At 41.5% G+C, this 23796-nt stretch overlaps 1 protein-coding gene across 1 annotated transcript in view; it reads right to left on the bottom strand.

The window, feature by feature from the left end:
* The window catches only part of tenm1 (teneurin transmembrane protein 1), an 873954-nt gene that overhangs the window by 378083 nt on the left and 472075 nt on the right, over positions 1-23796 (bottom strand). Inside the window, exon 3 of the mRNA XM_041195427.1 lies at positions 492-735. Coding sequence (XP_041051361.1) covers positions 492-735 — 244 coding nt within the window. The remainder of the gene's footprint in view (positions 1-491; positions 736-23796) is intronic.

The raw sequence follows: 23796 nt of genomic DNA, 5'->3' as shown, positions 1-23796 counted from the left end.
GTGCAAAGCCGACCACCTGCGTGGCTGCCTCAGCAGCCATTTGAAAATTCAGTCCAATATTTCTGGCTGATGAACTTTCATCAGAACTGCTTAGTGTTTCCAGCACTTTCTGTTTTTAGTTCAGGCTTCCAGCATTGACAGCATTTCGCTTTTGCTGTCTTCTCCTTTATTTCTCTCTCTGTACCTGATTTAACATTGAATTCACACACTCTAATTTACACTCCCTTCTCAGTTCTTGCTTGTTAATTTCACAATTTCAATCTGATTGGTTAAGGAGATACACAGTTGTTTTCGCAGTTCACTCAGGTCCCTGGTGCCTTATTTCCCTCACTCCAACATAATCGGAGTGCACTTTCGGCAGCTTTTCATGCAAAGTATTAAGAAATCTAAACAGACAAGGGCATGTCTGACCACCGAGAGTCCCTGCTAGATGCCCTGGCTACAGCATAATATTGTCCATCATTTCAACAATAGATGGTGTTGAAATGTACCTGGTCTCCAAAGGAATGTTGCTGTTAAGTACCCAGCTGTTGTGTAGCTGTGTTGAGTCTTGCTGGGCACCGGCAGGAGGCTCTGTGGAAGCTGGACTGGGTTGGCTTCGTGCAGTCATTGCATTTCTCTGCAGGGAGTCCAAGGATTGAGTTTGCTGGCTTCTACAAGTGCAACCATGTGGCGGTGGGGGTGGTGGTGGCAGGGGTCTGAAAGTGAATTTGCTGTGAGAACCAGCAGGTAGTTCTGGAAAAAGAAAAAAAACGATAAAATTATTGAGAACAACTGGGCAGCCTTCATGTTTCAGCTTATCTTTTTTCAAGTTTTATGAAAATGTCAAAAATGCAACAAAATATTCATATGTGTGATGATTCATCCACAAGAATCAATGGTAACTTAATTCTGGCCCCTAACTGCGTAAATCTAGCATTTGGTTTTCGGTGAAACTGCATAGAACATCCTCGTTCTGGATTTGTGCTGGGTGAGGCAATCAAAGCCACCATCCTGCAACGGAAAGACAATTTGCCACTGGCACTCTCAGCTTGGGAGAGGAAGAGGAAAAGCAAATGTATAAGCTTGTGAGCAGTGAATGGCAAATCTGCATTAAAGCATGGGGGAGAAATCTGACTTCTGACCAAAACAGGCATATACTTTAAAGAGCAACGGCTCCAAGTACCAGCAATCTGTGGCTGTCAAATGGACAAATCACTGCAGTTCACTGGTCAGGCAACACTCTTGCTCCCTCGCCACACAAAATACATCTCTCCTTTGGAATGGCCTCTTCCCGAGTATACCACTAAATGCCTTGTACAACAAGGTGGAGCCTGACACCTTGACCCAATTGGCACACTTGATTAGCCTAATGTTTGTTTCAAGAGGGTGTCCTGCAAACTAAAGATTGCTAGAAGCAGTATTGTGGCCGTGCACTTATAGTACAAATCTAGTGCAATGAAAAATTCTGAGGTCTAATACTGATTTTATGCCAGGAACTGGGCAGCTGTGAATTAAATTTCATCTGCGATTTGCATGGACATCAGGATCAGAATTGGCTCTAATGCTGCTTTCACTCTGGTAAGGTAGCCTGTTGGCACTGTCAGCCATTTGAGTGAAGTACCACAATAGGTCTTCTTTACAGACCATGGGAGATATTTTAACTTTTCACCAGATGGAGTCAATGGAAGAGAAAATTAGGCGAGGTATAAAACAGGCTGCCCATTCTCGAATGCACATTTTATGCCTGGTGATACTAATTACAATTTCATAAGAAACTGGATTTAATTCTGAAAAATGTATTGATTGTTACAACTTAAACGAGGTCATTAGTTGTTTGGGATGAAATTGGGAGATGAAGCAAATTAGCACAATCTCCCTGTTCACCACTCAGATCTTGATTCGGCTTGAACTCTGACCAGGAATAAGTGTTTCCTTTTGCTATCACAATCCAGGCTGCACCCTGGTGGAAAAACAGTGTCCAACCTATAGCCACAGAGCTGCATGCAGTCTCTCAGCTTCAGCAGTCTAGTCTTAAGGCTAGGGAAACTCAATCCTATTGACATTTATAGTTCTTATTTGCTGCTTTAACGGGTGAAGCTTTGCATAGGACAATTTTTGGCAATCTTGATGCGTTAATGAGTGAATTTTAAACCAGAACACCAACATTTGTGAGCATCAACAATTTGACATTTACTGAAATTATTGAGAAAATGGTTTACAGGGCAAAATTAGTAAGGCTGCACCGTTAACATGTAGTCTCACCAGATGTGAGCATATGTGCGTGGGTCAGAGTTAGGACTATAAAACTATACCCTGAATGACCCCATTGTAACATCTTTTGAGATTGCACACTGCAAACACAGCATCCCTGAATTCAACCTCCTATGTAGCCATCAAGGCCCCAAGTGCTCCACAAACATAAAAATGTGGACACACCGGTACATTACTAAACAGAGCACAAGGATTTTTACTCTGCTTCTTGGTTTTCTCTAAGTATCCACTTTTGTAAACACTTTTGATGATGCTGCTATTTTCCATTCCCAAGAACCAAGATCTCTTATCTTGACTAATGCCAAAGCGAAGTTTAAAAATATATCAAAATGAGGGGAAGGCACGCTCATTTGTCAAACAAAAACATTTGATAAGTATGCAGGATTTACCCTCGACACTGTTTTGAGGGGCTTATAAACAGCATTATAACAGGTAAATAGGATGAACCTTGAAGGGTGATTAAACTGTAGTAATGGTTATGTGATTATTTAACTGAACATGATAAACTACAACAATGATAGTTTTAGAATATTGATCCAAACTTCTGTGCATTTAGGAAGAAGTGCACAAGTCCATGCATTATTGTTTGACACACAATCATCATTAATTTGACAGTTTTTTGAGGCTGTTGGGTTTCACACTGAATACACATTTTGAAAATTCAAATACCAACACATTATGGCCAGGATTTTTTTGGTTGGTGTATGGGGGTGGGCCCGACATGCCAGTGCATAAAATAATGCACAATGACGCTGTCTTACGATGTTTTGTTTGGCGGGCGCATGCCAGAGTCGGCTGTGCACCCGCCAATAATTGATAGGCCTATTAAGACCATTAACGAAGTAAGTAATGTCATGTTTATGCTGCCCATCCAACCTTAAAGTTGGCGGACAGGCAAAAAGGCCAAGCGGCCTTCACGTTTTTTAGGAAACCTCATCCACAAGCGGAATGAGGTTTCCTAAAGCTTTTATTACTTAAATAAAAAGTTTATATGAAAAATAAAAACATGTCCCATCTCAGCTGACACAGTCACATGAGAGCAACATGTCTCATTAAATTTTTAATGTTTGTAAAAAAATTTTTTAAAAACCACTTCAATCTCCCAGAGGCAGCTCCGTGCCTTAGGGAGATTGAAGTGTTCTTTTATGCGCATACGCGAAAGAGCACTGGACCCGACTCTCCCTCTTCCCCCCGCCCACACAGGTAGCACTGGGCGCTACTGCTCACGTATTATGCTGGGCGGGCCTTAATTGGCCCACCCAGGTAAAATGGCGATGCGGAGCCAATCGTGGGTGGTGGTCGGCTCCCCCACCGCCCCCGCCCACTCCCGCTGAGCCCACCCGACATGGGAAAAATTAAGGCCTATGTCTCTGAGGCTTTTAACAGTAAATGTATCATTAAAATTCATTTGTGTAACAAAAACGTCAGCTTTCTGTGAACTGCTCTGTGAAGAAATATATTTCCAAGCTTGCAATTAATCCACAAGATAGTTTATTAATCAAAAGTCAGCATTAATTATTTAAATGTGAGCAAGGAAAGCAATCTCCCCCTCCCAAGAAATCAGCACAGAGAAAAGTGTGAAGTTAATGGGCTGTTAGATTTCCCAGAAGATACTCCAAAAAGGCTCTTTGTTTGGTATGACAGAAAACTTCTAGATCTAAAAGCAATAAAAGCGCCTTCAAGGAATAAACTATAAAATTATAAATTAGTTAGGGCTAGACACACGGTTAATTAAAACCAAAAGCAAGGTGATTCCAACAGCTTATGTAACATTAAAATACACTGATTTAATACAAGTCTTCAGGTTTCAGTAAACTGTACTTTGACAAGCAAAGCCTTGGCGAAGGTGCAGAGGAGATTTACCTGAATGAAAACAGACATAGGAGACTTGATTTAGGTGCTGTGACTAAAGAGGCAGAGATTGTTCTCCTTAGAGCAGAGGTTAGTGGGAGATTTGATAGGGGTGTTCATAATTCTGAGGGATTTGATAAGAGTAAATAAGAAAAAAAACTGTTTCCACTGGTGAGTGGGGTGGTGCTCAGATGACACAGGTTTATAATAATAGGCAAATGGCGGTGAGGGGGAGGGGGTTGAGCAGAGTCTTTCTTTATGTAGCGCATAGTTATGATATGGAAAGCATTGCCCGAAAGGGTAGTGGGAACAAATTCAAAAGTAACTTGCAAAAGGGAAATGGATATGCATTTGAAAAGAAAATGATTGGAACGTTATGTGAAAAAGCAAGCGAGTGAGATGAATTGAATAGCTCTTTCAGAGAGCTGGCTAATGGCACAATAGGCTGAATGACCACCTTCTGTGCTGTAAAGTTCTACGATAGTGTGATAGTATTTTCCTATTGATATTAGTTTTTCTGAGTTCAGTTATGCAATGCCTTGCTATTGCAACCTTAATGCAAGACCACCTTTTTAATCCATAGTGCAAAAGCTCTATACAAGTTACCAGGGAAGGCCTTTGAAGTGGGCATGGATTTGCATTTGTGACTTCTGCACTGTCCATCCCTGATTTCAATGAGCTGCCATAAGAAACACAAGCATTTCGCCTCAGGAAGAGAAAATGTATGGCCATCCTCCTTTAGACATGTTTATACTTGAGTATTATGGTGTTGCAATATTATCAGCAATGATAACATTGCTAGAAAAAGTGGTTGTTTTTCTGTATTTTTTAGGGGAGATGAGGAGATAGTGGTAACATCACTGCACTAGTAATCCAGAGGCTCAACCTAATGCTCTGCGGACATGGGTTCAAACCCATTCAAATCTGGAATATAAAGTTAGCCTCAGTAATGGGGCCATATCATTGATTGTTGTAAAACCTACTTGGTTCACTAATGTCCGCCAGGGAGTGAAATCTGCTGCCCTTACCTGGTTTGACCTACATGTGACTCCAGGTCTACAGCAATGTGGTTGACTTAACTGCCATCTGAAATGGCCTAGCAAGCCACTCAGTTCAAGGGCAATTCGGGATGGGCATCAAATGCTGACCTTGCCAATGATGCCCACCTCCCACAAAAGAATAAAAAGAATGTGGGTGTCTTTTACAAGGCCAGTATTCATTTCCCTTCCCTAATTTCTCTTCAGAAGGTGGTGCTGAGATCTAAATGGCTTGCTAGGCCATTTCAGAGGGCAGTTAAGAGACAATCACATTTTGAGGCAGATTTCCTTCTCTAAAGGAATTGAGTGAACCAGATGAGTTTTTACAACAATCCAATAGTTTTATGGTCACGTTTATTGATACTAGTTTTTTTCTTATTTAGTCATTTAGTGGAATTTAAATTCCCTAGCTGCTATGGTGGGATTTAAACTCATGTGCTGGATTTATACGAGTTGGGGAGACGCAATAGACCTTTAAAAAGGCAGCTGGGACTCGATTCCAGGATTCCCAGGCCCTATTTCCGGTGTCCTAGTTTTCACCAGCATGGAGTAAGAGTGCAGGTTGAGTTCCCCCACCAATCACTCTCGACCTAGACCTAGGGTAGAACCTCTAATGTGGGGTTAGACATCTCCTAGCCTCCATAGCTTTTGTAGAGTTGGGCCAGGTTTTCAAGGACCCATGGTTTATGGCTCCTTCGAGGTGTTGTGAACCATAGTCTGGATGAGGGAACCTTTGGAAAGGTAGATTCAAAAGATCTTACCCATGCCAACCTATGCCCCACCCACCCATTCCCCATGACCTCTCATACATTCCTTGCCAACCAATGCCCATCAACCCACTTCCCATGCCCTTCACCCTCTATGCCACCCATGGTCCCTCATACTGTTCATGCCAACCTATGGCACTTCCATGCCCATTCACTTAGTATACACTCTATACAGAACCATTGAACCCTATAGTAACAATAGCACATTTGAAAAACTTTTTAAAAAGACATTCGTTCATAAGAATTGCTTTTATTACAGCACTATAAAAGTGTCAATCATCTGAACCATTTGAAGTATCAATGGCAGAAACTTCAAACACTTGAAATTTCTTTATCTTGTGCAATTAAACATTATGCAGTTGACAGAATAGATCAGAGAGAAAGAGCAATGTTTTGCCTGGGATGCAGCTGTTTCAACAGAGTAATGGATGGCTGGGCTCTCAGCCAAGAGATTTCATGTGCTTATAGTTTCACTATTGATGCTTTAAAGGGTTTAAAGGTCTGGATGACTGACACTTTTATAGGGCTGAATACCTGTTTTTTAAAGCTTTATCACACATGCTATTGTTACTATAGGGTTAATGGTTCTATACAAATTGTATACTTGATGAATGGGCATGGAAATGCCATAGGATGGCATGGTGGATTTGAGGGGCCATAGGGGATGGGTGGAGGGGCATAGGTTGCATGGAGGGTAGGAAAGGCCATGGGGAGCATGTAGGGGTGAGGGGGCAGGAGAGGTAAGGGTTAGATGGTTGTTTTTTGCTTTATTGAATTTATTGTAACTGGGATGAAGTCCCAGAGCACCTAGGCAGGCTTTTTAAATAGCACACCATGACATCCAGCAGCCCTGTAGCTGGCTCTGAACTCTTTCCTGGGGGTGGCAGGCCCAACTCCAGTTAGTAACCATCTCCCCAGAAAGAAAATCTAGCCTTTGAAGGCGCTTTCTCCCGAGGCAGGCACACTGATCCAGGGAACTTCTCAACTTCCGCTGCCCACCTTGAGACGTAAATCCAGCTCCGCATCTCTAGATTGTGGTCCAAACATTCATGGAGTCGTGGCGATTCTGCAGTTTCTCTTAAGTCAGGTTCATGGAGTCGGGGAATTTCCTGACTCTGTGGCCCCAGCTCGGGAGCGAAAATTCTGGTCTATTCATCCGGGGTTCTGGAACTCTGTCTAATAGCATAACGACATAGTTACCTAACCACTTAATTTTAAAAGTACAATCTCATTTTGGCTTCCACCAGGTCTATGCCAATATTCCCAGTCAACTAGAGAACACCTCCACAAATATTGTCAATAATACTCCAAAAGGTCCAATGGAATGGTACAAATAGAAATGTGCATTTGAATACTCTCCAGATGGTCCAGACAAAACTAACAGACTAATTCCCTAAGGTAAACTGTGAAACTGTGGTTTGAACTTGGATATTAGGCATTGTTGCAATATGTTAGCACTTTTTTATATCTTCTCAATAATTTAAAGGTATCATTGACTGAAATATGGAAAAATAAAACAGCAACAAGTGAAAATAGCTTTATATTGTACACTACACAACCTTCTATCATAATGTAATGAGGCAGTGATAATGTCACCTCATCACTGTTTCGAGGAGAAGTCAGTAATTGATATTTCTCATTACATGACACGGTGCTTTCATGGAAAATTCACCAACAGTTTGAAATTGTGATTTGAAGGACACTCTACCATCGATATATTTGCAGAATAGTTTGGAGTTTTCATGTTAAATATTAAGGCAATGTGAGTGTACAAAGCTACATCAAGCAGAAGATAGGAAAATGTACAGCAGAGTAAGAAACCATTTCACTTGAATGGGCTGATCGCAAACTTCAAATAATACCACACACTGTCCGATAATCTATAACTTTTGATAACTTTATCTGTTAAATACCTGTCCAGGCTGCTGACAAAAAGTCCTCCCCAACATCTCACTATTTTGTGTAAAGTAGTTAAATCTGTGTATTTCCTCTCTTTTGAATTTGAGTCCATGCCTTCATAAACAGTATTCTCTTAGCTCTGATCACCAGGTAATTATTTAAATAAACTATCCTAACAGATTAGTTTTAGGAAAAAGGAATGAAGACAATATGGTTAATGTTTTTCCTCACTAGATGAACAGTAATCTAATGGAACAAATCAAAAGCATGCAAATAGGTCGGGTTGTATAAAGGACAGGTGATCTGCTCCCAGGTTATAATCTAAGTAGTGAAGATGTGAATCTACCCAATGTTTTTTGGATGAGACATTACACAGGTCCTGTCCACCTTCTCAGTCGAATGAAAAAGATCCCAAGCCTCTGTGCAAAGAGGAGCAGAGGATCATCCTGGTGTCCTGGCCAATATTTATACCTCAGCCAACACCTAAAAACAGGGTAACCTGATTTTTATTATTTTGCAGTTTGTGGGATTGTGCTGTGAGCAAATTGGCAACCATGCCTCCTTTCAAAAATACTTAATTGGCTGTAAAGTGCTTTGGGATGTTCTGAGTTTGTGAAAGGCAGTATATAAATGCAAGTTATTTCTTTCTCTTTTACATGTCAAGAGCCTTCCAGATAGATACAGTTTTTTTGAGTTCCCTCTCTAAGAGGTTGGTACATTAAGAATGTGCAGCATTTTGTTGGGACTGTGGTGCAGATGTGGGTACTTTTGAGGCTAGTTTAAAAATTATCAAAAAGGCTGATAGCATGCAACACTTCCATTTAGCAAGTTCACTTCTGACTTGATAGTGCACAGTAGTTGCCATTAGAGACGTTGAATGTTTCAAGAATATGTGTCACCTGATGCGTGCAACAAAAATCGTTCCCTGTGTTTTGTGATTTGCAATGCAGTCTAAGTGTATCTGGAACTGCTGTTGAAACTCACACATACGTAGATGCGCCAAGCCAGAGAACAAAGAGCACTATGAATAGATGCAAAACTGAAACAGGCTTGGTACCTTTGTACCCTGCACTGTAACAAAATCCTCAGAATATGTTGTTAACCTATTCATAGCAGATGTAACTGTTGTTCTCTCCCACTTTAAAGCACATATGGCAAAGCATCATGCTCTGAGGAGTGTAACTCAAAATGCCAGAGACTTTTGAGCCTAGAAACTTAAATTGGCATATGATCGCTTAACATATTTTCATGACATTTCTCTGTTTGTTTATAAGGAGGCATTAATCCATTTAAAATAAATATGTTAAAGACTCTATTAAAGTACCAAATGGAATTATATGGCATATACCATATAAATACATGAAACAATCAGTTTGCTAAAAGTAATTTCTCAGCACTTAATTTTGCTAGGTTGTTGCCTAACAGACATAAGGGTTCCTTTTGTTTAAATTAACATCCTGTGTTTTGTATTCGTTCAATGTAAGATCAAATGGCTTTGAAGCGATTTATCATTCTGTACTAAGCTTTCGATGAATTAGTAACGAGAGAACGTAAATTAATCTGAATCAATTTCAGTTGGGATTTTTATTGTGTTGTTAAAGCCAATTGGATAACAAGTGAAAGCTATTGAGTTGAATTATGTTGAATGTATAACTAGTTTTCAATATTACATTTAAACTAGGGAGAAAGTTTTGTAAGTCTTACTTGTGGCGACATTGTAAATATTACATACTTCATGACAAAACATTCATCCCTTAACCAGCACACTGGTCATTTATCTTGCGGTTTCAGTGACTTCAGAAACAAAATTGGTTGCCACATTTGCCTACCTAGCACCAGCTATTATACTTCAAAAGTAATTCAGTAGCTGTGAAGTGTGTCAGGATCCTGGAACAATGCCAAATAACCCCATTCTTGCTAAGACTGTGGGCTGGATTTTACGGCCACTCACCGGGCATGTTTTTGGAGGGGGTCCGTAAAAGGTATGTCAGATAGCTAGTCCACTGCCTTCCAGCCTACCCTACTGAGTCTCCATAATAGTGAGGGGGGAGGAGTGGAAAAGGCGCTCAATAGCCCACCGATCCTTAGGCATATTGAGGGTCTTAAGTGGGCAATTATTGCCCACTTAAAGCCCTCAATCCACCTCAATTGCCATAAAATGCTGGGCAGTGGCAGCCAGTCCAAGAGTGGGAAGGCCGATTTTTAAACAATTTTGTTGAAAAGGTGTGAAGGAAGGGGGTAGGGGGGCCACATCATTGGGGGGTGCCCTGTGTGTAACAGGGAACAACCCCACCACCCCCTCACCCACAAGATGTTTACCCCACCCCACTTTGTTCCTCCCTGCCTGGCCTTGAAAACCTTCCCTGGGCTCCCCAATCCGTCCCCATCCAAAATTCCAAACTTGCCTCCCTCAGGTGGGAATGTCCTCTTCTTGCAGTCCCAGCAGCACCCACTACAAATTGGCTGGCAGCTCTCGAGGGCAGGACTTCTTCCCACTGTCTGGTCCTCAGCTTGGTTCAGTAGCCAAGAGCATGTTATCACTGTGGAGTGGCCTTTATAAAGTCGGTCGGTTTGGAACTGACTTTCCTTCCAGGGGAGGGGTGGCAGGGATGAGCTATACACCACCCCCCTCCTGCCCCCCCTCGTAAAATCCAGCCTTATGATTATATTGGCCCTGATTTTTTGGTCAGTAGCGAAACAAGAGGTAAGAAATCTTTGCTGTGAGATCCAGCGATCTCTGTGGTGAAAACTTAACATTCTTGTAGTATTGTTACAGACAGCTAACTAGGAAATGAAAAGCGCTAAAATCAAATCACTTTCTGAAAATATTTTACATGAAACAAAATAAAGGTTGGAACAAGAACAAGGGATAAAGGTAGAAGTTAGAATATCCTGAAGAAACCTTTTAAAAAATTGATTAAAAAAATTTAGTAATTTGGGAGGTGGCGGCATTGTGATAATGTCACTGGGCTAGTAACCCAAAGGCTTAGGCTAGTGCTCTGGGGACACGGGTTCAAATTCATAGCTAAATCAATAGCTAACCCCTGAAAGAGGAAAAAGGAATCTCCCCCAAGCCTGTTCTGACTTCAAGTTCACCTGAGGACCAGCCTTCTGAAAGTTCAACTACCAGAAGCATCACAGCTTCCTAAGATTCCTGTGCTTTTCAAGACATTCATTCCAACTAAAATTTCAAGTCAAATGAGAAACTACCAGCCTGCTACGAAAGAGACTGAAATCATAACAACTTGTAATTGTATTGTTTCTTCTTCATCTGTATCTCATCTTTGTGTGTGTGATAGTGTATGTGAGATGTCCCATTAAAACCTCCAGGGCAAGTGTGTGACGATAAATAATTTATAAAAAAAAAAATCACAAAAGCTTACAGCTGGAAATTATTTAAACTGGTACATTTCACTTTGAGGGAAAGAAATACACACTAACCTCACACATTAAAACACTTTGATCATGGACAATAATAAAACGCAAATTCTATCCATGACAATATTTACAGCACAAAAGGAGTTAACTTAACTGTTAAGTTCTTGCTGGCTGGCTGAAAGAATGATCCAGATAGTCTCACTTCCCTCACCCTTTACCCAAAGCCATGCAATTTTAAAAAAATTATTCTTGGGATGTGAGCATCATTGGCAAAGCCCTTCAAGCACTTATCTAATTCTCTTTTGATAGCCACAATCAAATCTAGCTTCACCATCCTTTCAGGCAGTGTATTCCAGATCATAACCACTTGCTGCATAAAAAATGTTTTTCCTCATGTTGCCTTTGGTTCTTTTGCCACTCACCTTAAATCTATATCTTCTGGTTTTAGACCTTTCTGCCAACTTTACACAAATTGTTAATACAGTCTGCCCTCTTACTGTATTGATCCTTTCTGACGCAAAAGATTGCATTTACTTGTAGATAAGGCCAGAAAGCTTTCCCCCTTCAAAATGGCAAAAGGCAGCTATCATAGACTTTTAATATGGGAAATGGCAAAACAAGAATAGAGACACCAGGGGGGAGCAGATATCTCTGCTTAAAGATCTAACAATAGCACAGACTGTGCTATAATTTCTATGATTCCCAAGAAACCAGTCAGTATACTTATTCCTCCACCAAGAATGATTTTTCAGGTGGCTCACTAGGTAATTCTTACTATTTTACATCCTGAGGCACCCAGGGGCTGCACCATCCTCCATTATGAAAACATTGGGAAGAATTTTTCCCGGCGGGGGGAGGGGCGGGGGGGGTAATGTACAGGAGCAGGTGCAGGCAGGCTTACCTCTGGTCGGTGTCCCTGATGAGGGGCATGCTGCCATATTACGTGGCCAGGCCAATTAAGGCCTGCCCAGTGTGACGTCTACCAGGAAACGCTATGCGCTCCCTGTGCGGGTGGAGGGGGGGGTGGATTCCCTCAGCTGAGAGTGCACTCTTTCGTGCATGCACACAAAAGAGCACACTCATCTCCCTGAGGCTAAGTGCTGTCTCAGGGAGATCGGCGCGAATTCAAAAATGGTCAATGCACAAACATAAAATTTCCCTGACATGTCCCCTCATGTGACACTGTCGCATGAGTTGGGACATGTCCATCACTTTTAATCAAACTTTAATTACATTTTTAAAAACCTTCATGAAACCTCATCCAGCCTGTGGATGAGATTTCATGCTTTTCCTGAAGCCCGCCAGGGTCCTTAAGGTTGGACGGGCAGGTCCAATAACTACTTGAATTACTTCTTAAATGGCCTCAATAGGCCGTTGACAGGTCAGTGGGCGCACAACTGATTCGGCTGTGCCCCCGCCAGCCTGAAAATTGAAATGATGCCAGGTGACGTCGGGAGTTCTGCTCGAGGTCATCTCTCATCATTTCATGTGTCGGCGAGCGGGCCCCACCCCCCCGCTCACCAAACTCAATATCCTGGCCATTATTTAAAAGTGTTGGACTTCTATGATAAGTTTGAGTTCATTTCTTTCAGCAAGGTAGCCAACAGCACTAGGAATGGTAAGGCTACATTAACAAATATAGGGGCAAAAGAATAGAATATAGCTAAATAGTAATATTGCTGATGTGTGAAATTTGAATTGTTTTGGGGAACTCTTCATGTTGTAGACAATGTTTCTTGTTGTGAGTCATGATGTCATGAACCCAAGTTGTGTTGTGGAGAATGATGGGCTCCTTGGCTATGGAATGAAGGTTGTGCTGATGAGAACCTGCTGTTGCAGTTTTCCTCCCTACCCTGCCTATAGTGACTGCAGTCCCTCCTTGCTGTGCTGCTCCTCAATTTCTTCCAGCAAATTAAAATCTAAGGTTTTTCAGATATTAAGAGTTAAGTAAAAACATTTCCGTTAACCTCCCTATAAAAAACCGACCTCAGCAAAAGAGAAACATCTGATTGGTGAGTAGCTGGTTCATTCATGTAAATGGTAAATTTATTAGTCTAATAAATAAAGGCATGGCAGGGCAAGTCAGGCCCATGGAGTGTGCATTCTGTTCTATGTGGGAACTCCAGGATTGTTCTCATGTCCTGGACAATCACTTGTGCCAGAAGTGCTACCAACTTTAGTAGCTTGAGCTCCAGGTTTCTGCAGTGTCACTGCAGTGTATCTGTGAGGTTAAGGATATCATAGATAGCATGATTATACGTGTGGTCACTCTGCAGTTTAAGAGTGTAAATTTAAGAGCTTAAGGGAAAGAGGGAATGGGCAACTGTCAGGCAATCAAGGACTAGGCAGGTAGTGCAGGAGTCCCCTGAATGCACCTCACTCTCCAACCAGTAGCCTGTTCTGAATGCTGATGACAGTGATGGTTTCTCTGGGGAGTGCAGTCCCAGCCAAGTCCAGGGTGGGGGGTGGTGCAGGAAGAAGACTGGAAAATCAGTAATGATTGGGGTTGGATTATTACGTGAACAAACAGGCATTTCTACTGTTGTAGACTTGAATCTAATATGGTATGTTGCCTCCCTGGTACCAGGGTCAAGGATGTCTCTGAGCAGCTGCACAGCACTCTGAGTGGGTGAGGATAAACAGCCAGTGGTTGTGGACCATATAAGTACCAATGACATAGGTAGAAAGAGGGATGAGGTCCTGCAGGCAGAGGTTAGGTAGTTAAGAAAGAAATTAGCAAGCAGAATCTCAAAGCTGGTAATCTCTGGATTACTACCAGTAGCATACTTAGTGCGTATGGAAATAGGAGGTCAGAGCATGTGAATGCATGGCTGGAGAGATGGTGCAAGGGAGGGCATTAGATTCCTGTGACATTGGGACCAGTTCTGCAGGAGATGGGACCTGTATAAGGTGGACAGGTTGCACCTGAACTGGGCTGATACCAATATCCTAGTGAGGTGATTATCTGGTGTTATTGGGGAGGGTTTAACCCAACTTGGCAATGGTGGGGGAACCAGGAGGTAATATTAGCAAGGCAAAAAAGATACATAGAGAATTGGGAGAGACATATAACACGAGACTAGGAAATAGTATGGTATTAGGCTGGGTTAGAGTAAGGTCGGGATTTTGTGGCACTGGCACAGGGGGGTCCTCTGAGGTGGATGCGGCGGGCCAGCCAAAAGTCCATTGACTTCAGTGGGACCAGAAGATCCTGCTGGAAAATCTCACCCTAAAAGGGAATGTTATAATGTCAAAATTAGGTTTAATATGCCTATATGTGAATATGCTGTGTGGTAAATATGGTTGATGAGCGGTAGCCGCAGAAAGCCATGTGGGAGCATAATGTTGTAGTTATAAGAGACCTGACTCAAAAAGGAAAGAACTGGATACTAAATGTTCCTAGATACAAGGGGCAGAATTTTGCCTTTGGTGGGTGGGCTTGGTGGAGGCAGGCAAGGCAGTTGGGAAGCCCACTGCAGCGATCAGCACCGCACCACGCTTTCATGTGGTGGGCCAATTAAGGCCTACCCAGTGTGAAATGCGAGTGGCAGTACTAAGCTCTGCCTGTGCAGGGGTGGGGGAGAAGTTTGAGTGGGCCGAGCGCAAACTTCATGCATGCGCACGAATGAGCGCTGCATAATCTCCCTGAGGCATGAAGCTGCCTTAGGGAGATAAAGAGATATAACAAAAAATAATAAAGAAAATAAGAATATAAGAAAACATGTCCTCTCATGTGACTATGCCACATGAGCAGGGGCATGTTATTAATTCAATTGCAAAATTTTAATTTTATTTTTATTTGCTTTTGGAAACGTCATCCTGCCAATGGGTGAAGTTCCAAAAAATGTAAAGGCTGCTTGGCCTTTTCACCTGCCCGCCAATCGTTATTCTGGATGGGCAGCAAAAAGTTTGCCTTAATTGATTATTTAATGGCCTTAACAGGCCTTTTAATTGTTGGCGGGCATGCTACTGACTTCAATGTGCACATTCAGCCGACGTCAACGCGCGTCATTTCACGCTGAAGTGGGTCAGGCATGTAACCTCCTGCTGAGTGAAAATTTCTGCCCAAGGTGTTCGGGAAGGATAGGGAAGGAATGAAAGGAGGTGGAGTAGCACTACTGATTAAGGAGAACATTACAATGGTGGAAAGAAAGTTTGTCTGAGAGGGGTCAAGGACAGAACCTATTTTATTAGAGCTAAGATACTTTAGAGGTACCATTACATTGCTTGGTATAACCCATAGGCCAGACTAGTGGGAAAGATATAAAGGATCAAATTTTCAGGGAAATTACAGAGAGGTGTAAGAACCATAGAGTGGTTATAATGGAATTTTAATGAACCTAATATAGACTGGGATAGTAGTAATGTAAAAAGTAGGGAAGGGTAAGGTTTTATGAAGTGTGCTCAGGATAATTTTCTAGGTCAATATGTTTTTGGCCATTGCTCATTCTGGTTCTAGGGAATGAGGTGGGCCAAGTGGATCAAGTCAGTAGGAGAAAATTTAGGGGACAGTGATGTGGTATCATAATGTTTAAGTTAGCTTTAGAAAAGGACACGGAACAATCAAGAGTAAAACTAATTAATTGGGGAAGGCCCAACTTTAATGGATTGAAAACAGATCTAGTCCAGGTAAATTGGAATCAACAATTGGAAGGCAAGAGTGTAACGGAACAATGGGCTACCTTCAAAGAGGAGATAGTTCGGGTACATTTGAGTTACATTGCCACAAGGGAAAAATGGTAGGTCAAACAAATCCAGAACTCCCTGGATGACAATAATGATAGAGAGTAAGCTAAAGCAGAAAAATGGTGCATATGACAGATGTCAGATGGATAATTCCATTGAAAATTAGGCTGAATGTAGAAAAATCAGAGGGGAAGTGAAAGAGAGAAGCAAAGAGGAAGTATGAGAAGAAACAGGCAGCTAATATAGAAAGGAATCCAAAAGTCTTCTATAGGCACATAAATAATAAAAAAGATGGTAAAAGGAGGAGTGGGGCCTATTTGGGACCAAAAAGGGGATCTACACAAAGAGGTAGAAGACATGGCTGAGGCACTAATTGAGTACTTTGCATCTGTCCTTACCAAGAAAGATGTCGCACTTGAAGTTGATATGTCACCGAGACTGGATGATATGCATCCAAAGATGCTGGAGGAAGCAAGGATGGAAACCATTGCGGTGCTAGCCAATCCTCCTTAGATACAAGGGTGATGCTACAAGGACTAGAGAATTGCAAATGTTACACACTTCTTCAAAATATGGTATAAGGATAAGCCCAGCAACTATAGCCAGTGAGCTTAACCTTGGCTGTGGGGTGGCTGTTACAAACAATAATTCAGGAATAAATTAACAGTCATTTGGACAAATGTGGATTAATTAAGGAAAGCCAGCATGGATTTTTTAAGGGCAAATGATGTTTAATTAACTTGCTTGAGTTTCTGATGAGATAACAGAGGGTTGATGAGGATAATGTGCTTGATGTGGTGTACATGGAATTTCAAAAGGCATTTGATAAGGTGCCACATAACAGGCTTGTCAACAGGTTAGATCTCATGGAATGAAAGGGATAGTAGCAGCATAGATATAAAGCTGGCTGAGTGACAAAAAACAGAGTCATAGTGAACTATTGTTTTTTGCACTGGAGGTCAGTATCCTTTGCTTTTCTTGATAACTATTAATGATCAAGATAAACATGGGTGTAGAGGGCACAATTTCAAAATGTGTGGATGACACAAAACTTGGAAGCGTTGAGGAAGATAGTGAAAATCTTCAAGAGGACATTGACAAGCTGATGGGATGGACAGGCACATGGTAGATGAAATTTAATGTATGAAGGATGAAGTGATTAATTTTGGTAGAAGAACAAGGGGATGCTTATAAAATAAAGGATAAAATTCTAAAGAGGTAAGATTTTAATATTACTTCTAACTTTTAGGGTTCTATGTTGGCCTGAGCAACATTTACGGATCTTGTTCACTTTTTAACAGTTCAGTTTGAATTTCTGCTAGTATGGCAATTTACAATTAAGGCTGGGAACAGGATGGCAGCTGTTTGCGAGGAACTGGTATTGATGACTTCATTACTTTAAATTACTGAAAAGTCTGGGTTCAAAGAATTGCATTTGTTTTAATTACACTGTGCAGTTGAGGGCTTCTTTGTCAGCTTTGGAGAAATCACCAAAAGGTATGAGCTCAGCAGCTTAAGCTTAGTACAACACCTTTTCTTTAAACAAGAACTATGTGTTTTAATAGGTTTTTGTTTACTAAATTCCTTAATTGATCAGTCATATCAATAGGACAGCACATCTGTATTAGAGGAGAACCTTCCTTTCCTGCCATTAAGGTAGCAAGTGTTATTAGATTTGTTCTTAATGACTTTAGTATCTGTAGGATTTGGGTTGGACCCGGGGAATAAGAAGTGGACATTTGTCTTCAGTTTACATGACTCTAGTTACAGAGGTGGGGTGACACCAGGTGACCCTCACCCTAAGTCAATGAAAGAGGGTAATTTGGACTATTTCCAAATAAGGCATGAGGAAAAGTCAAAAGTACGGATAAAAGTTGGAAAATCAAAGTCTTCATTGGCACAGTTTTACCATGGTTTCTATGGTATGATTCTTCTGAGAAACAGTTCAACGTATCATCACTTCAGAGACAGAAGAAGAAAGGCATTGCCTGTGCTGGCAACACTCAAGGAATCCTAGGGCCTTGAGGGATAAGAACCTTTCATGTTGTCTTCGCTGTTTTTTGTTAAGTATATATAAGATCTTACTTAATAAATTCTACTTGATTCATAAATACTCATTATTCGTACCTTGTTACGTCAGGCATTACTGAGGACCACATGTATGCTGACATCATTGAAGGTGGCAGGGCAGGTTGAGAATATGTTTAATAAGGCATACAGGATCCTGGGCTTGATAAATAAGGGCATAGAGTACAAAAGCAAGGAAGTAATAATAAGCCTGCATAAAACACTGGTTTGACCTCAGCTGGAGTACTGCATCCAGTTCTGGGCACCACACTTTAGGAAGGAAGTGAAGGCATTCAAGAGGGTGCAGAAAAGATTTATGATAACAGTTCCAGGATGAGGAACTTCAGTCATGTGGATAGATTAGAAAACCTGGGGCTGTTTTCCTTCGAGGAAAGAAGACTAAGAGGAGATTTGATAGAGGTGTCAAAATTATGATGGTTCTGAAGAGAGTAGATAGGGAGGAACTGTTGTTTTTGGCATAAGGATTGAGAACCGGAAGACACCGATTTAAGCTGATTGGCAAAAAAAAAGCAAAGATGACTTGAAGAAGGACTTGTTGTGCAGTGAGTTGTTAGGATCTGGAATGAACCAGCCTGAGGGTGTGATGGAGGCAGATTCAATCGAAGCCTTCAGAAAAGAATTGGATAAATACCTGGGCCAGGATTTTCCAGTCAGCAACTGGGGGTTGGGGCCCGCTCGCTGAAGTGTAAAATGACGCGGGATGACATTGGGCGGAACTCCCGACGTCACCGCACTCCATTTAAATTTTCAGTTAGGCGGGAGCTCTGCAGAATCAGCTGTGCGCCCACTGGCCTGTCAATGCCCAATTGAGGCCATCGACAAATTCGTTGAAGTAATTAATGGACCTGCCTGTCCAACCTTAAGGTTGGTGGGCAGGCCAGGAGCCCTGGCGGGCAATAGAAAAAGCATGAAACCTCATCCACAGGCGGGATGAGGATTCATGTAGGTTTTAAAAAATGTAATTAAAGTGTATTTAAAAGCTATGGACATGTGCCAACTTTTGTGACAGTGTCACATGAGGGGACATGTCAGGGAATTTCTTTTTCTCTATTTTTCAGATATTTTATTGTGCAGCCGATCTCCCTGATGCAGCACTTAGCCTCAGGGAGATGAGCACACTCTTTTGTGTGCCTGCACGAAAGAGTGCACACTCGGCTTGGGGAATCGAGCCCCCACCACCCAACCCCCTCCCCCCGGCTGCACAGGGAGCACATAGCGCTTCCATATGGACGTCATGCTGGGCACGCTTTAATTGGCCCACCCATGTAAAATGGCGGCATGCCCCCAATCAGGGGCGATGATCGGATGCGCGCCTCTGCATGCCCGCTCTGCATGCATGCGCCTCTGCATGCATTTCCCCCCGATGGGGGGAAAATTATGTCCTTTATGTTTCAGGTTGTGACCTTTCATTAGAACTGGAAGATGTTTTAGGTGTAACAATTTATAAGCAAGTAAGAGCCATGAAAAAGGGATGGCAGAGGACAGAAAAGAACATAGGTGATGGTTTGTGAAAAGATAAAGGGCAGAAATTTTGTTTCAGTAGCCTGGATATGTGCTGAATCATGATTCTTGTTTCTACACATGCTTCCTTGTAGCTATTCTCTGTTGAATGCTTATTACTGACATATTTAATGACACCTCAGGGCCAAAGTCCCCTAGGATCCATTTTGAAGCCTTCTTTTTCCCTTAAATGATTGGGGCACAGAAGTTCTCTGCAGAATATATTTATCATGCAAGCTTGCCAGGAATTATTCATTAATACATATAACCTTCTACAAATGGTCACTTACCCCTAAATGTTCACAGAGTAGGCCAGTGAGTTATATCATAGTATGTGAAAGGCTACAAAAGTAACCACATGGGCACAGTCCATGATACCCTATCCTCTGGGGAAGCAACCATTGTGGAAAAAGTTTTTCTATCTCTTCTACTATTGCAGCTGGTCAATAATAAAGTTGGAGTCTTGCATGTCTGTAAGAACATATTTGATCCCCCTTATGCATTTATTAATGAACTTATTACATAGAATTTGAAGGTTGTGATTACTTTAAGCAGTATAGATACTGCAATGCCAATGGTTAGCTATGTCTGATGTCCTGCTTTAAGCTGATGGCTCAAATAAATGATCGGCTTACTGCTCAGGCAAATCCCCTGAGGTACTGCTCAACATTTAGATATTGGTAGCTGTGCCTGAAATGGTATATGTGCTAACTAGGGTATTGTGAGATTCTGTACATACATGTCCTTGGATCTTTATGGATGTAACGTGATACAGGGTATGCTGGCCTCGCCACTTGAAGTCCTGAAACATGCTTCTGTCACTTGAAACCGTACTTTGGGGATTGCTAAATCATAACATGCACCTCACAGTGTTCTTTTATTACACAGGTATTGGATTCGATTCAAGAACAGGCTAGGACTTAACATAATGTAGAAATTTTAAAGCACAGAAATTTTGCATAATTTTGCTCAATTGAATTTGCCACAAAATTTCCATTCTTGTCTACACAATGGGTTGAATTTTAAGTGACATGCACAATTAGGGCAAATTTTGCAAATTGCTCACACAAACACTTCATGTATATTGACTTGCAAAATGAAGTTGGTCCACCAAGAAATTTCTAGTCAAAAATGTGTAATTATTTCAAAATTGCCACCTTGTCCAGAAAGATGCCAATGGGGTGATTATATGTAATAGGCTAAGTGTTAAAATCCGGGGACTGTTTTATAGCTAGAACAGGAATCCATTGACTTATACAGAAACTATGATTTGGAAAGAGGCCATTCGCCGCAACAATCCATGCTGGTGTTTATCCTCCAGCAATAGTCTGAAATCCATGTTTCAATACTGTTTAATTTCCTCTCCTATTTGGCCTATATGTTAACATGATTTCTCCTTCGTTCACTCATTCTGCTAGTGTATTCCATAACCTCATAACCTCTTTGCAGAAAATTTCTTTGCTCTGTCCTAAATCTCTTATTCAATCTTACATATATGTCCTTCCATTCTAGACCTCTCAATCATTGGAAACAGTCTGTTTTTGCCTAATCTATGTTATTACTTCATAACTTCAACACTTCTATCAAATCACTCTGTAATCTCCTTTGTTCAAACAAAAAAATGCCAGTTTTTCTAGCTTTTTCACATTTGTATTTCCGCCTGCTAGGCACTGTGAATCTACACTGTACCATCTCTATTACCTCAATTTCCTTCATATTGCATGATAACTGTGATACCACTAAGCTTTCATATAGATTCAGCATAATATTTCAACTCTTGTTATAAAATCCACCATTCCATTAGCTTTTAGTTTAACCTTATTCAGTTGAAGTGCTGCTTTTAAGGTCTGGTAAACCTTCACAACCATCTGCCCTTCCACGTCACCCATTATTCCCTCATTCAAAGTATATTTTAAATTTTTTTTTAACTGTAACATACCACATAACATTTACTGACAATGAATTCCAACTATCACTTTTTCTTACATTCCACTAATAGAACTGAATATTGGTGGGGAGTATAACATACAGCCAATGCAATCTTTCTTGCATGGCACTACCATCCAGAATGAATTTATACTGCTCTGTTGCCTTTCTTCGAACCAGATTTTAATCCTATTTGTTATGCTACCCAATTTGATATTTCTTAACTTTCTCCAATAGTCTTCTGTATGACATCTAGTCTAAGACTTTCTGAAAATTCATATGCATCATATTTTTCTTATCAACCTTTATCTCACCTTCTGAAAGAACGCTATCTGGTTGTCAACCATGATCTTCCTTTCTGAGTTACATGTTGGCTCTTCCTAACTATTTTTTTCTTAATCTAGGTATTTAATAATTTCATCTTTAATTAATGTTTCAAAAAAAAATTCTCACCAAAGATGTTGAACTAATTACCAATCTCTTTTGTAAATTTTGAAAATTGATATTAATATTACATTGGTCACTCTCCAGTACTCTGGCACACATCCATTCTCAAAAGAATTCTGAGCTCTAATTTCTAGGGCCTCCACTATGTTTTCCCCTATTTACCTCAGGATCCTTGTATGTATCCATTGGATCCTGGCTGTTTGCCTCCTGTACCTCACACACTTTATGCTTTCCTTTTATTTACCATAATTAACTGGACTGCGAAGATGTAATGATGGGTGAAACTGTTGATGCTCACTGTCATTAATGTGTAAAACTGTCAGCAACTTCTGATGTCTGCATATGCGCAGTTAAATACAGAAACTGACAGGTTAATGTTTGTAATACCCTGCTGTTCCACAGGGTGCTCTGTTGCAGTCTTCACAGATGTAATGATAACACAGGATCAATGGGCTGAATTTTACAGATCAGCTGCAGGCTGAAAGCACATGGGTGGACCTGTACATTAAGGCACTGTGCCACTGGCAGCATGCCCATTACCTGTTTGCCTACCCGCATGCCACCATGATTTTACGGGCAACACGGAATGCGTGGGTGGGCTGCCCACATGTGGCTCAATTGAGGTCCTTAATTGGGAAAGTAATGCCCACTTAAGGCCACATCTGACTGCTACTCTGATTTAATGGACGGTGAGAGAGGCCTTTACTCATTAGGCAAGATTTGTTGCTGTAGGCTGTTAGCCAGTGAAAGGGAGGGCTGCCTCCTTCCAGGGTCACCTGTGCCAATTGGAGGCAACACCCCACCACATTTTTGACACCCCACATTCATCCTTCCCCACCCACTCTGTCCGACATGCACCCCACCTCCCTCACCGGAGCCTGCCAACCCGGTTACTTGAGTTCTGGTTCACCCATGGTTACTCTTCCTCCCGGGTCTCCTGCAATGCCAGCAGTATCCACCACTCCTGGTGGTGCTGCTTGTGGTGTAGAGTTGCTGGCCTCCAATTAGCCAGTGGCTACATGAGGCAGGTTGTCTTCCTGGAGAGGGATGGAAGTCCTACCTCATACTAATCAAAGGGCCACACAAAAAAATAAAGCAGTGAGCTGGCCAAGCAGAGATGGGCTCACCCCCAACTTTTGCACTGGAGTGTAGGGCCACTTTATTGATGTGAATTTTAACATTTTAAACACTATTCTTACTCTAAGAAACAATGAAACTATTAAGCCTTGATAAATATCAGATATAAATGAGTTTTTAACCACATACTAAGTCATAATTACCAATGAACAACCTTGCTGGCCCTGAAAAACTAATTTTATAAATGTACACTCTCATTTCCTCAGCATATAATTTAAAAATTGCATCTTTGCTGTTGTCGCTCAGCCAACCAGCCCAAACTGTTTTCTCCTATGTTGAAGTTGTGCAGTTTGAAGATGTGCTTTCAAGGCCCAGAACTGTTTGAGGGCATCCTATAAGTACATCAACAATCTCCTTCCATGAAAGTCAGTGGCCTTCGTCAGCCATGATGCAGTCATAGGGTAGCACTGCTTAGAAGTACAAGGAGAGGCAAGAGGCCATGCAAGACAGACACACAAGGTTTGCACAATGGCACATCATAACATTCAAGCTTATGGGCCAAGTGCTGGTAAATGGGATTAGGTAGGTAGGTCAGGTGTTTCTCACATGTCGATGCAGACTCAATGGGCTGAAAGATCTCTGCTGCACTGTGATTCTGTGATTCTGTGAAATAGTAAATTATTGTTTGTGTAATTGGACTTGTTGTCGAACAAAGATGTGTTGTAAAGTATTTTATCGGTAGCTTTAATTGCTGGATACTGGTCAAGGGGACACTGTGGTGGGGAGTCTGAAATGGATGTGATGATAGGAAATAATAGGTCCATGTTGGGATGGGAAAGTTGATTCCATGGAAGTGGAGCCTCACAATCCATTCAGTTACTTGGAGT

This window comes from Carcharodon carcharias, chromosome 9, assembly GCF_017639515.1.
Source record: "Carcharodon carcharias isolate sCarCar2 chromosome 9, sCarCar2.pri, whole genome shotgun sequence".
NCBI classification, from domain to species: Eukaryota; Metazoa; Chordata; class Chondrichthyes; order Lamniformes; family Lamnidae; genus Carcharodon; species Carcharodon carcharias.
This window is presented reverse-complemented; position numbering and strand designations above follow the sequence as displayed.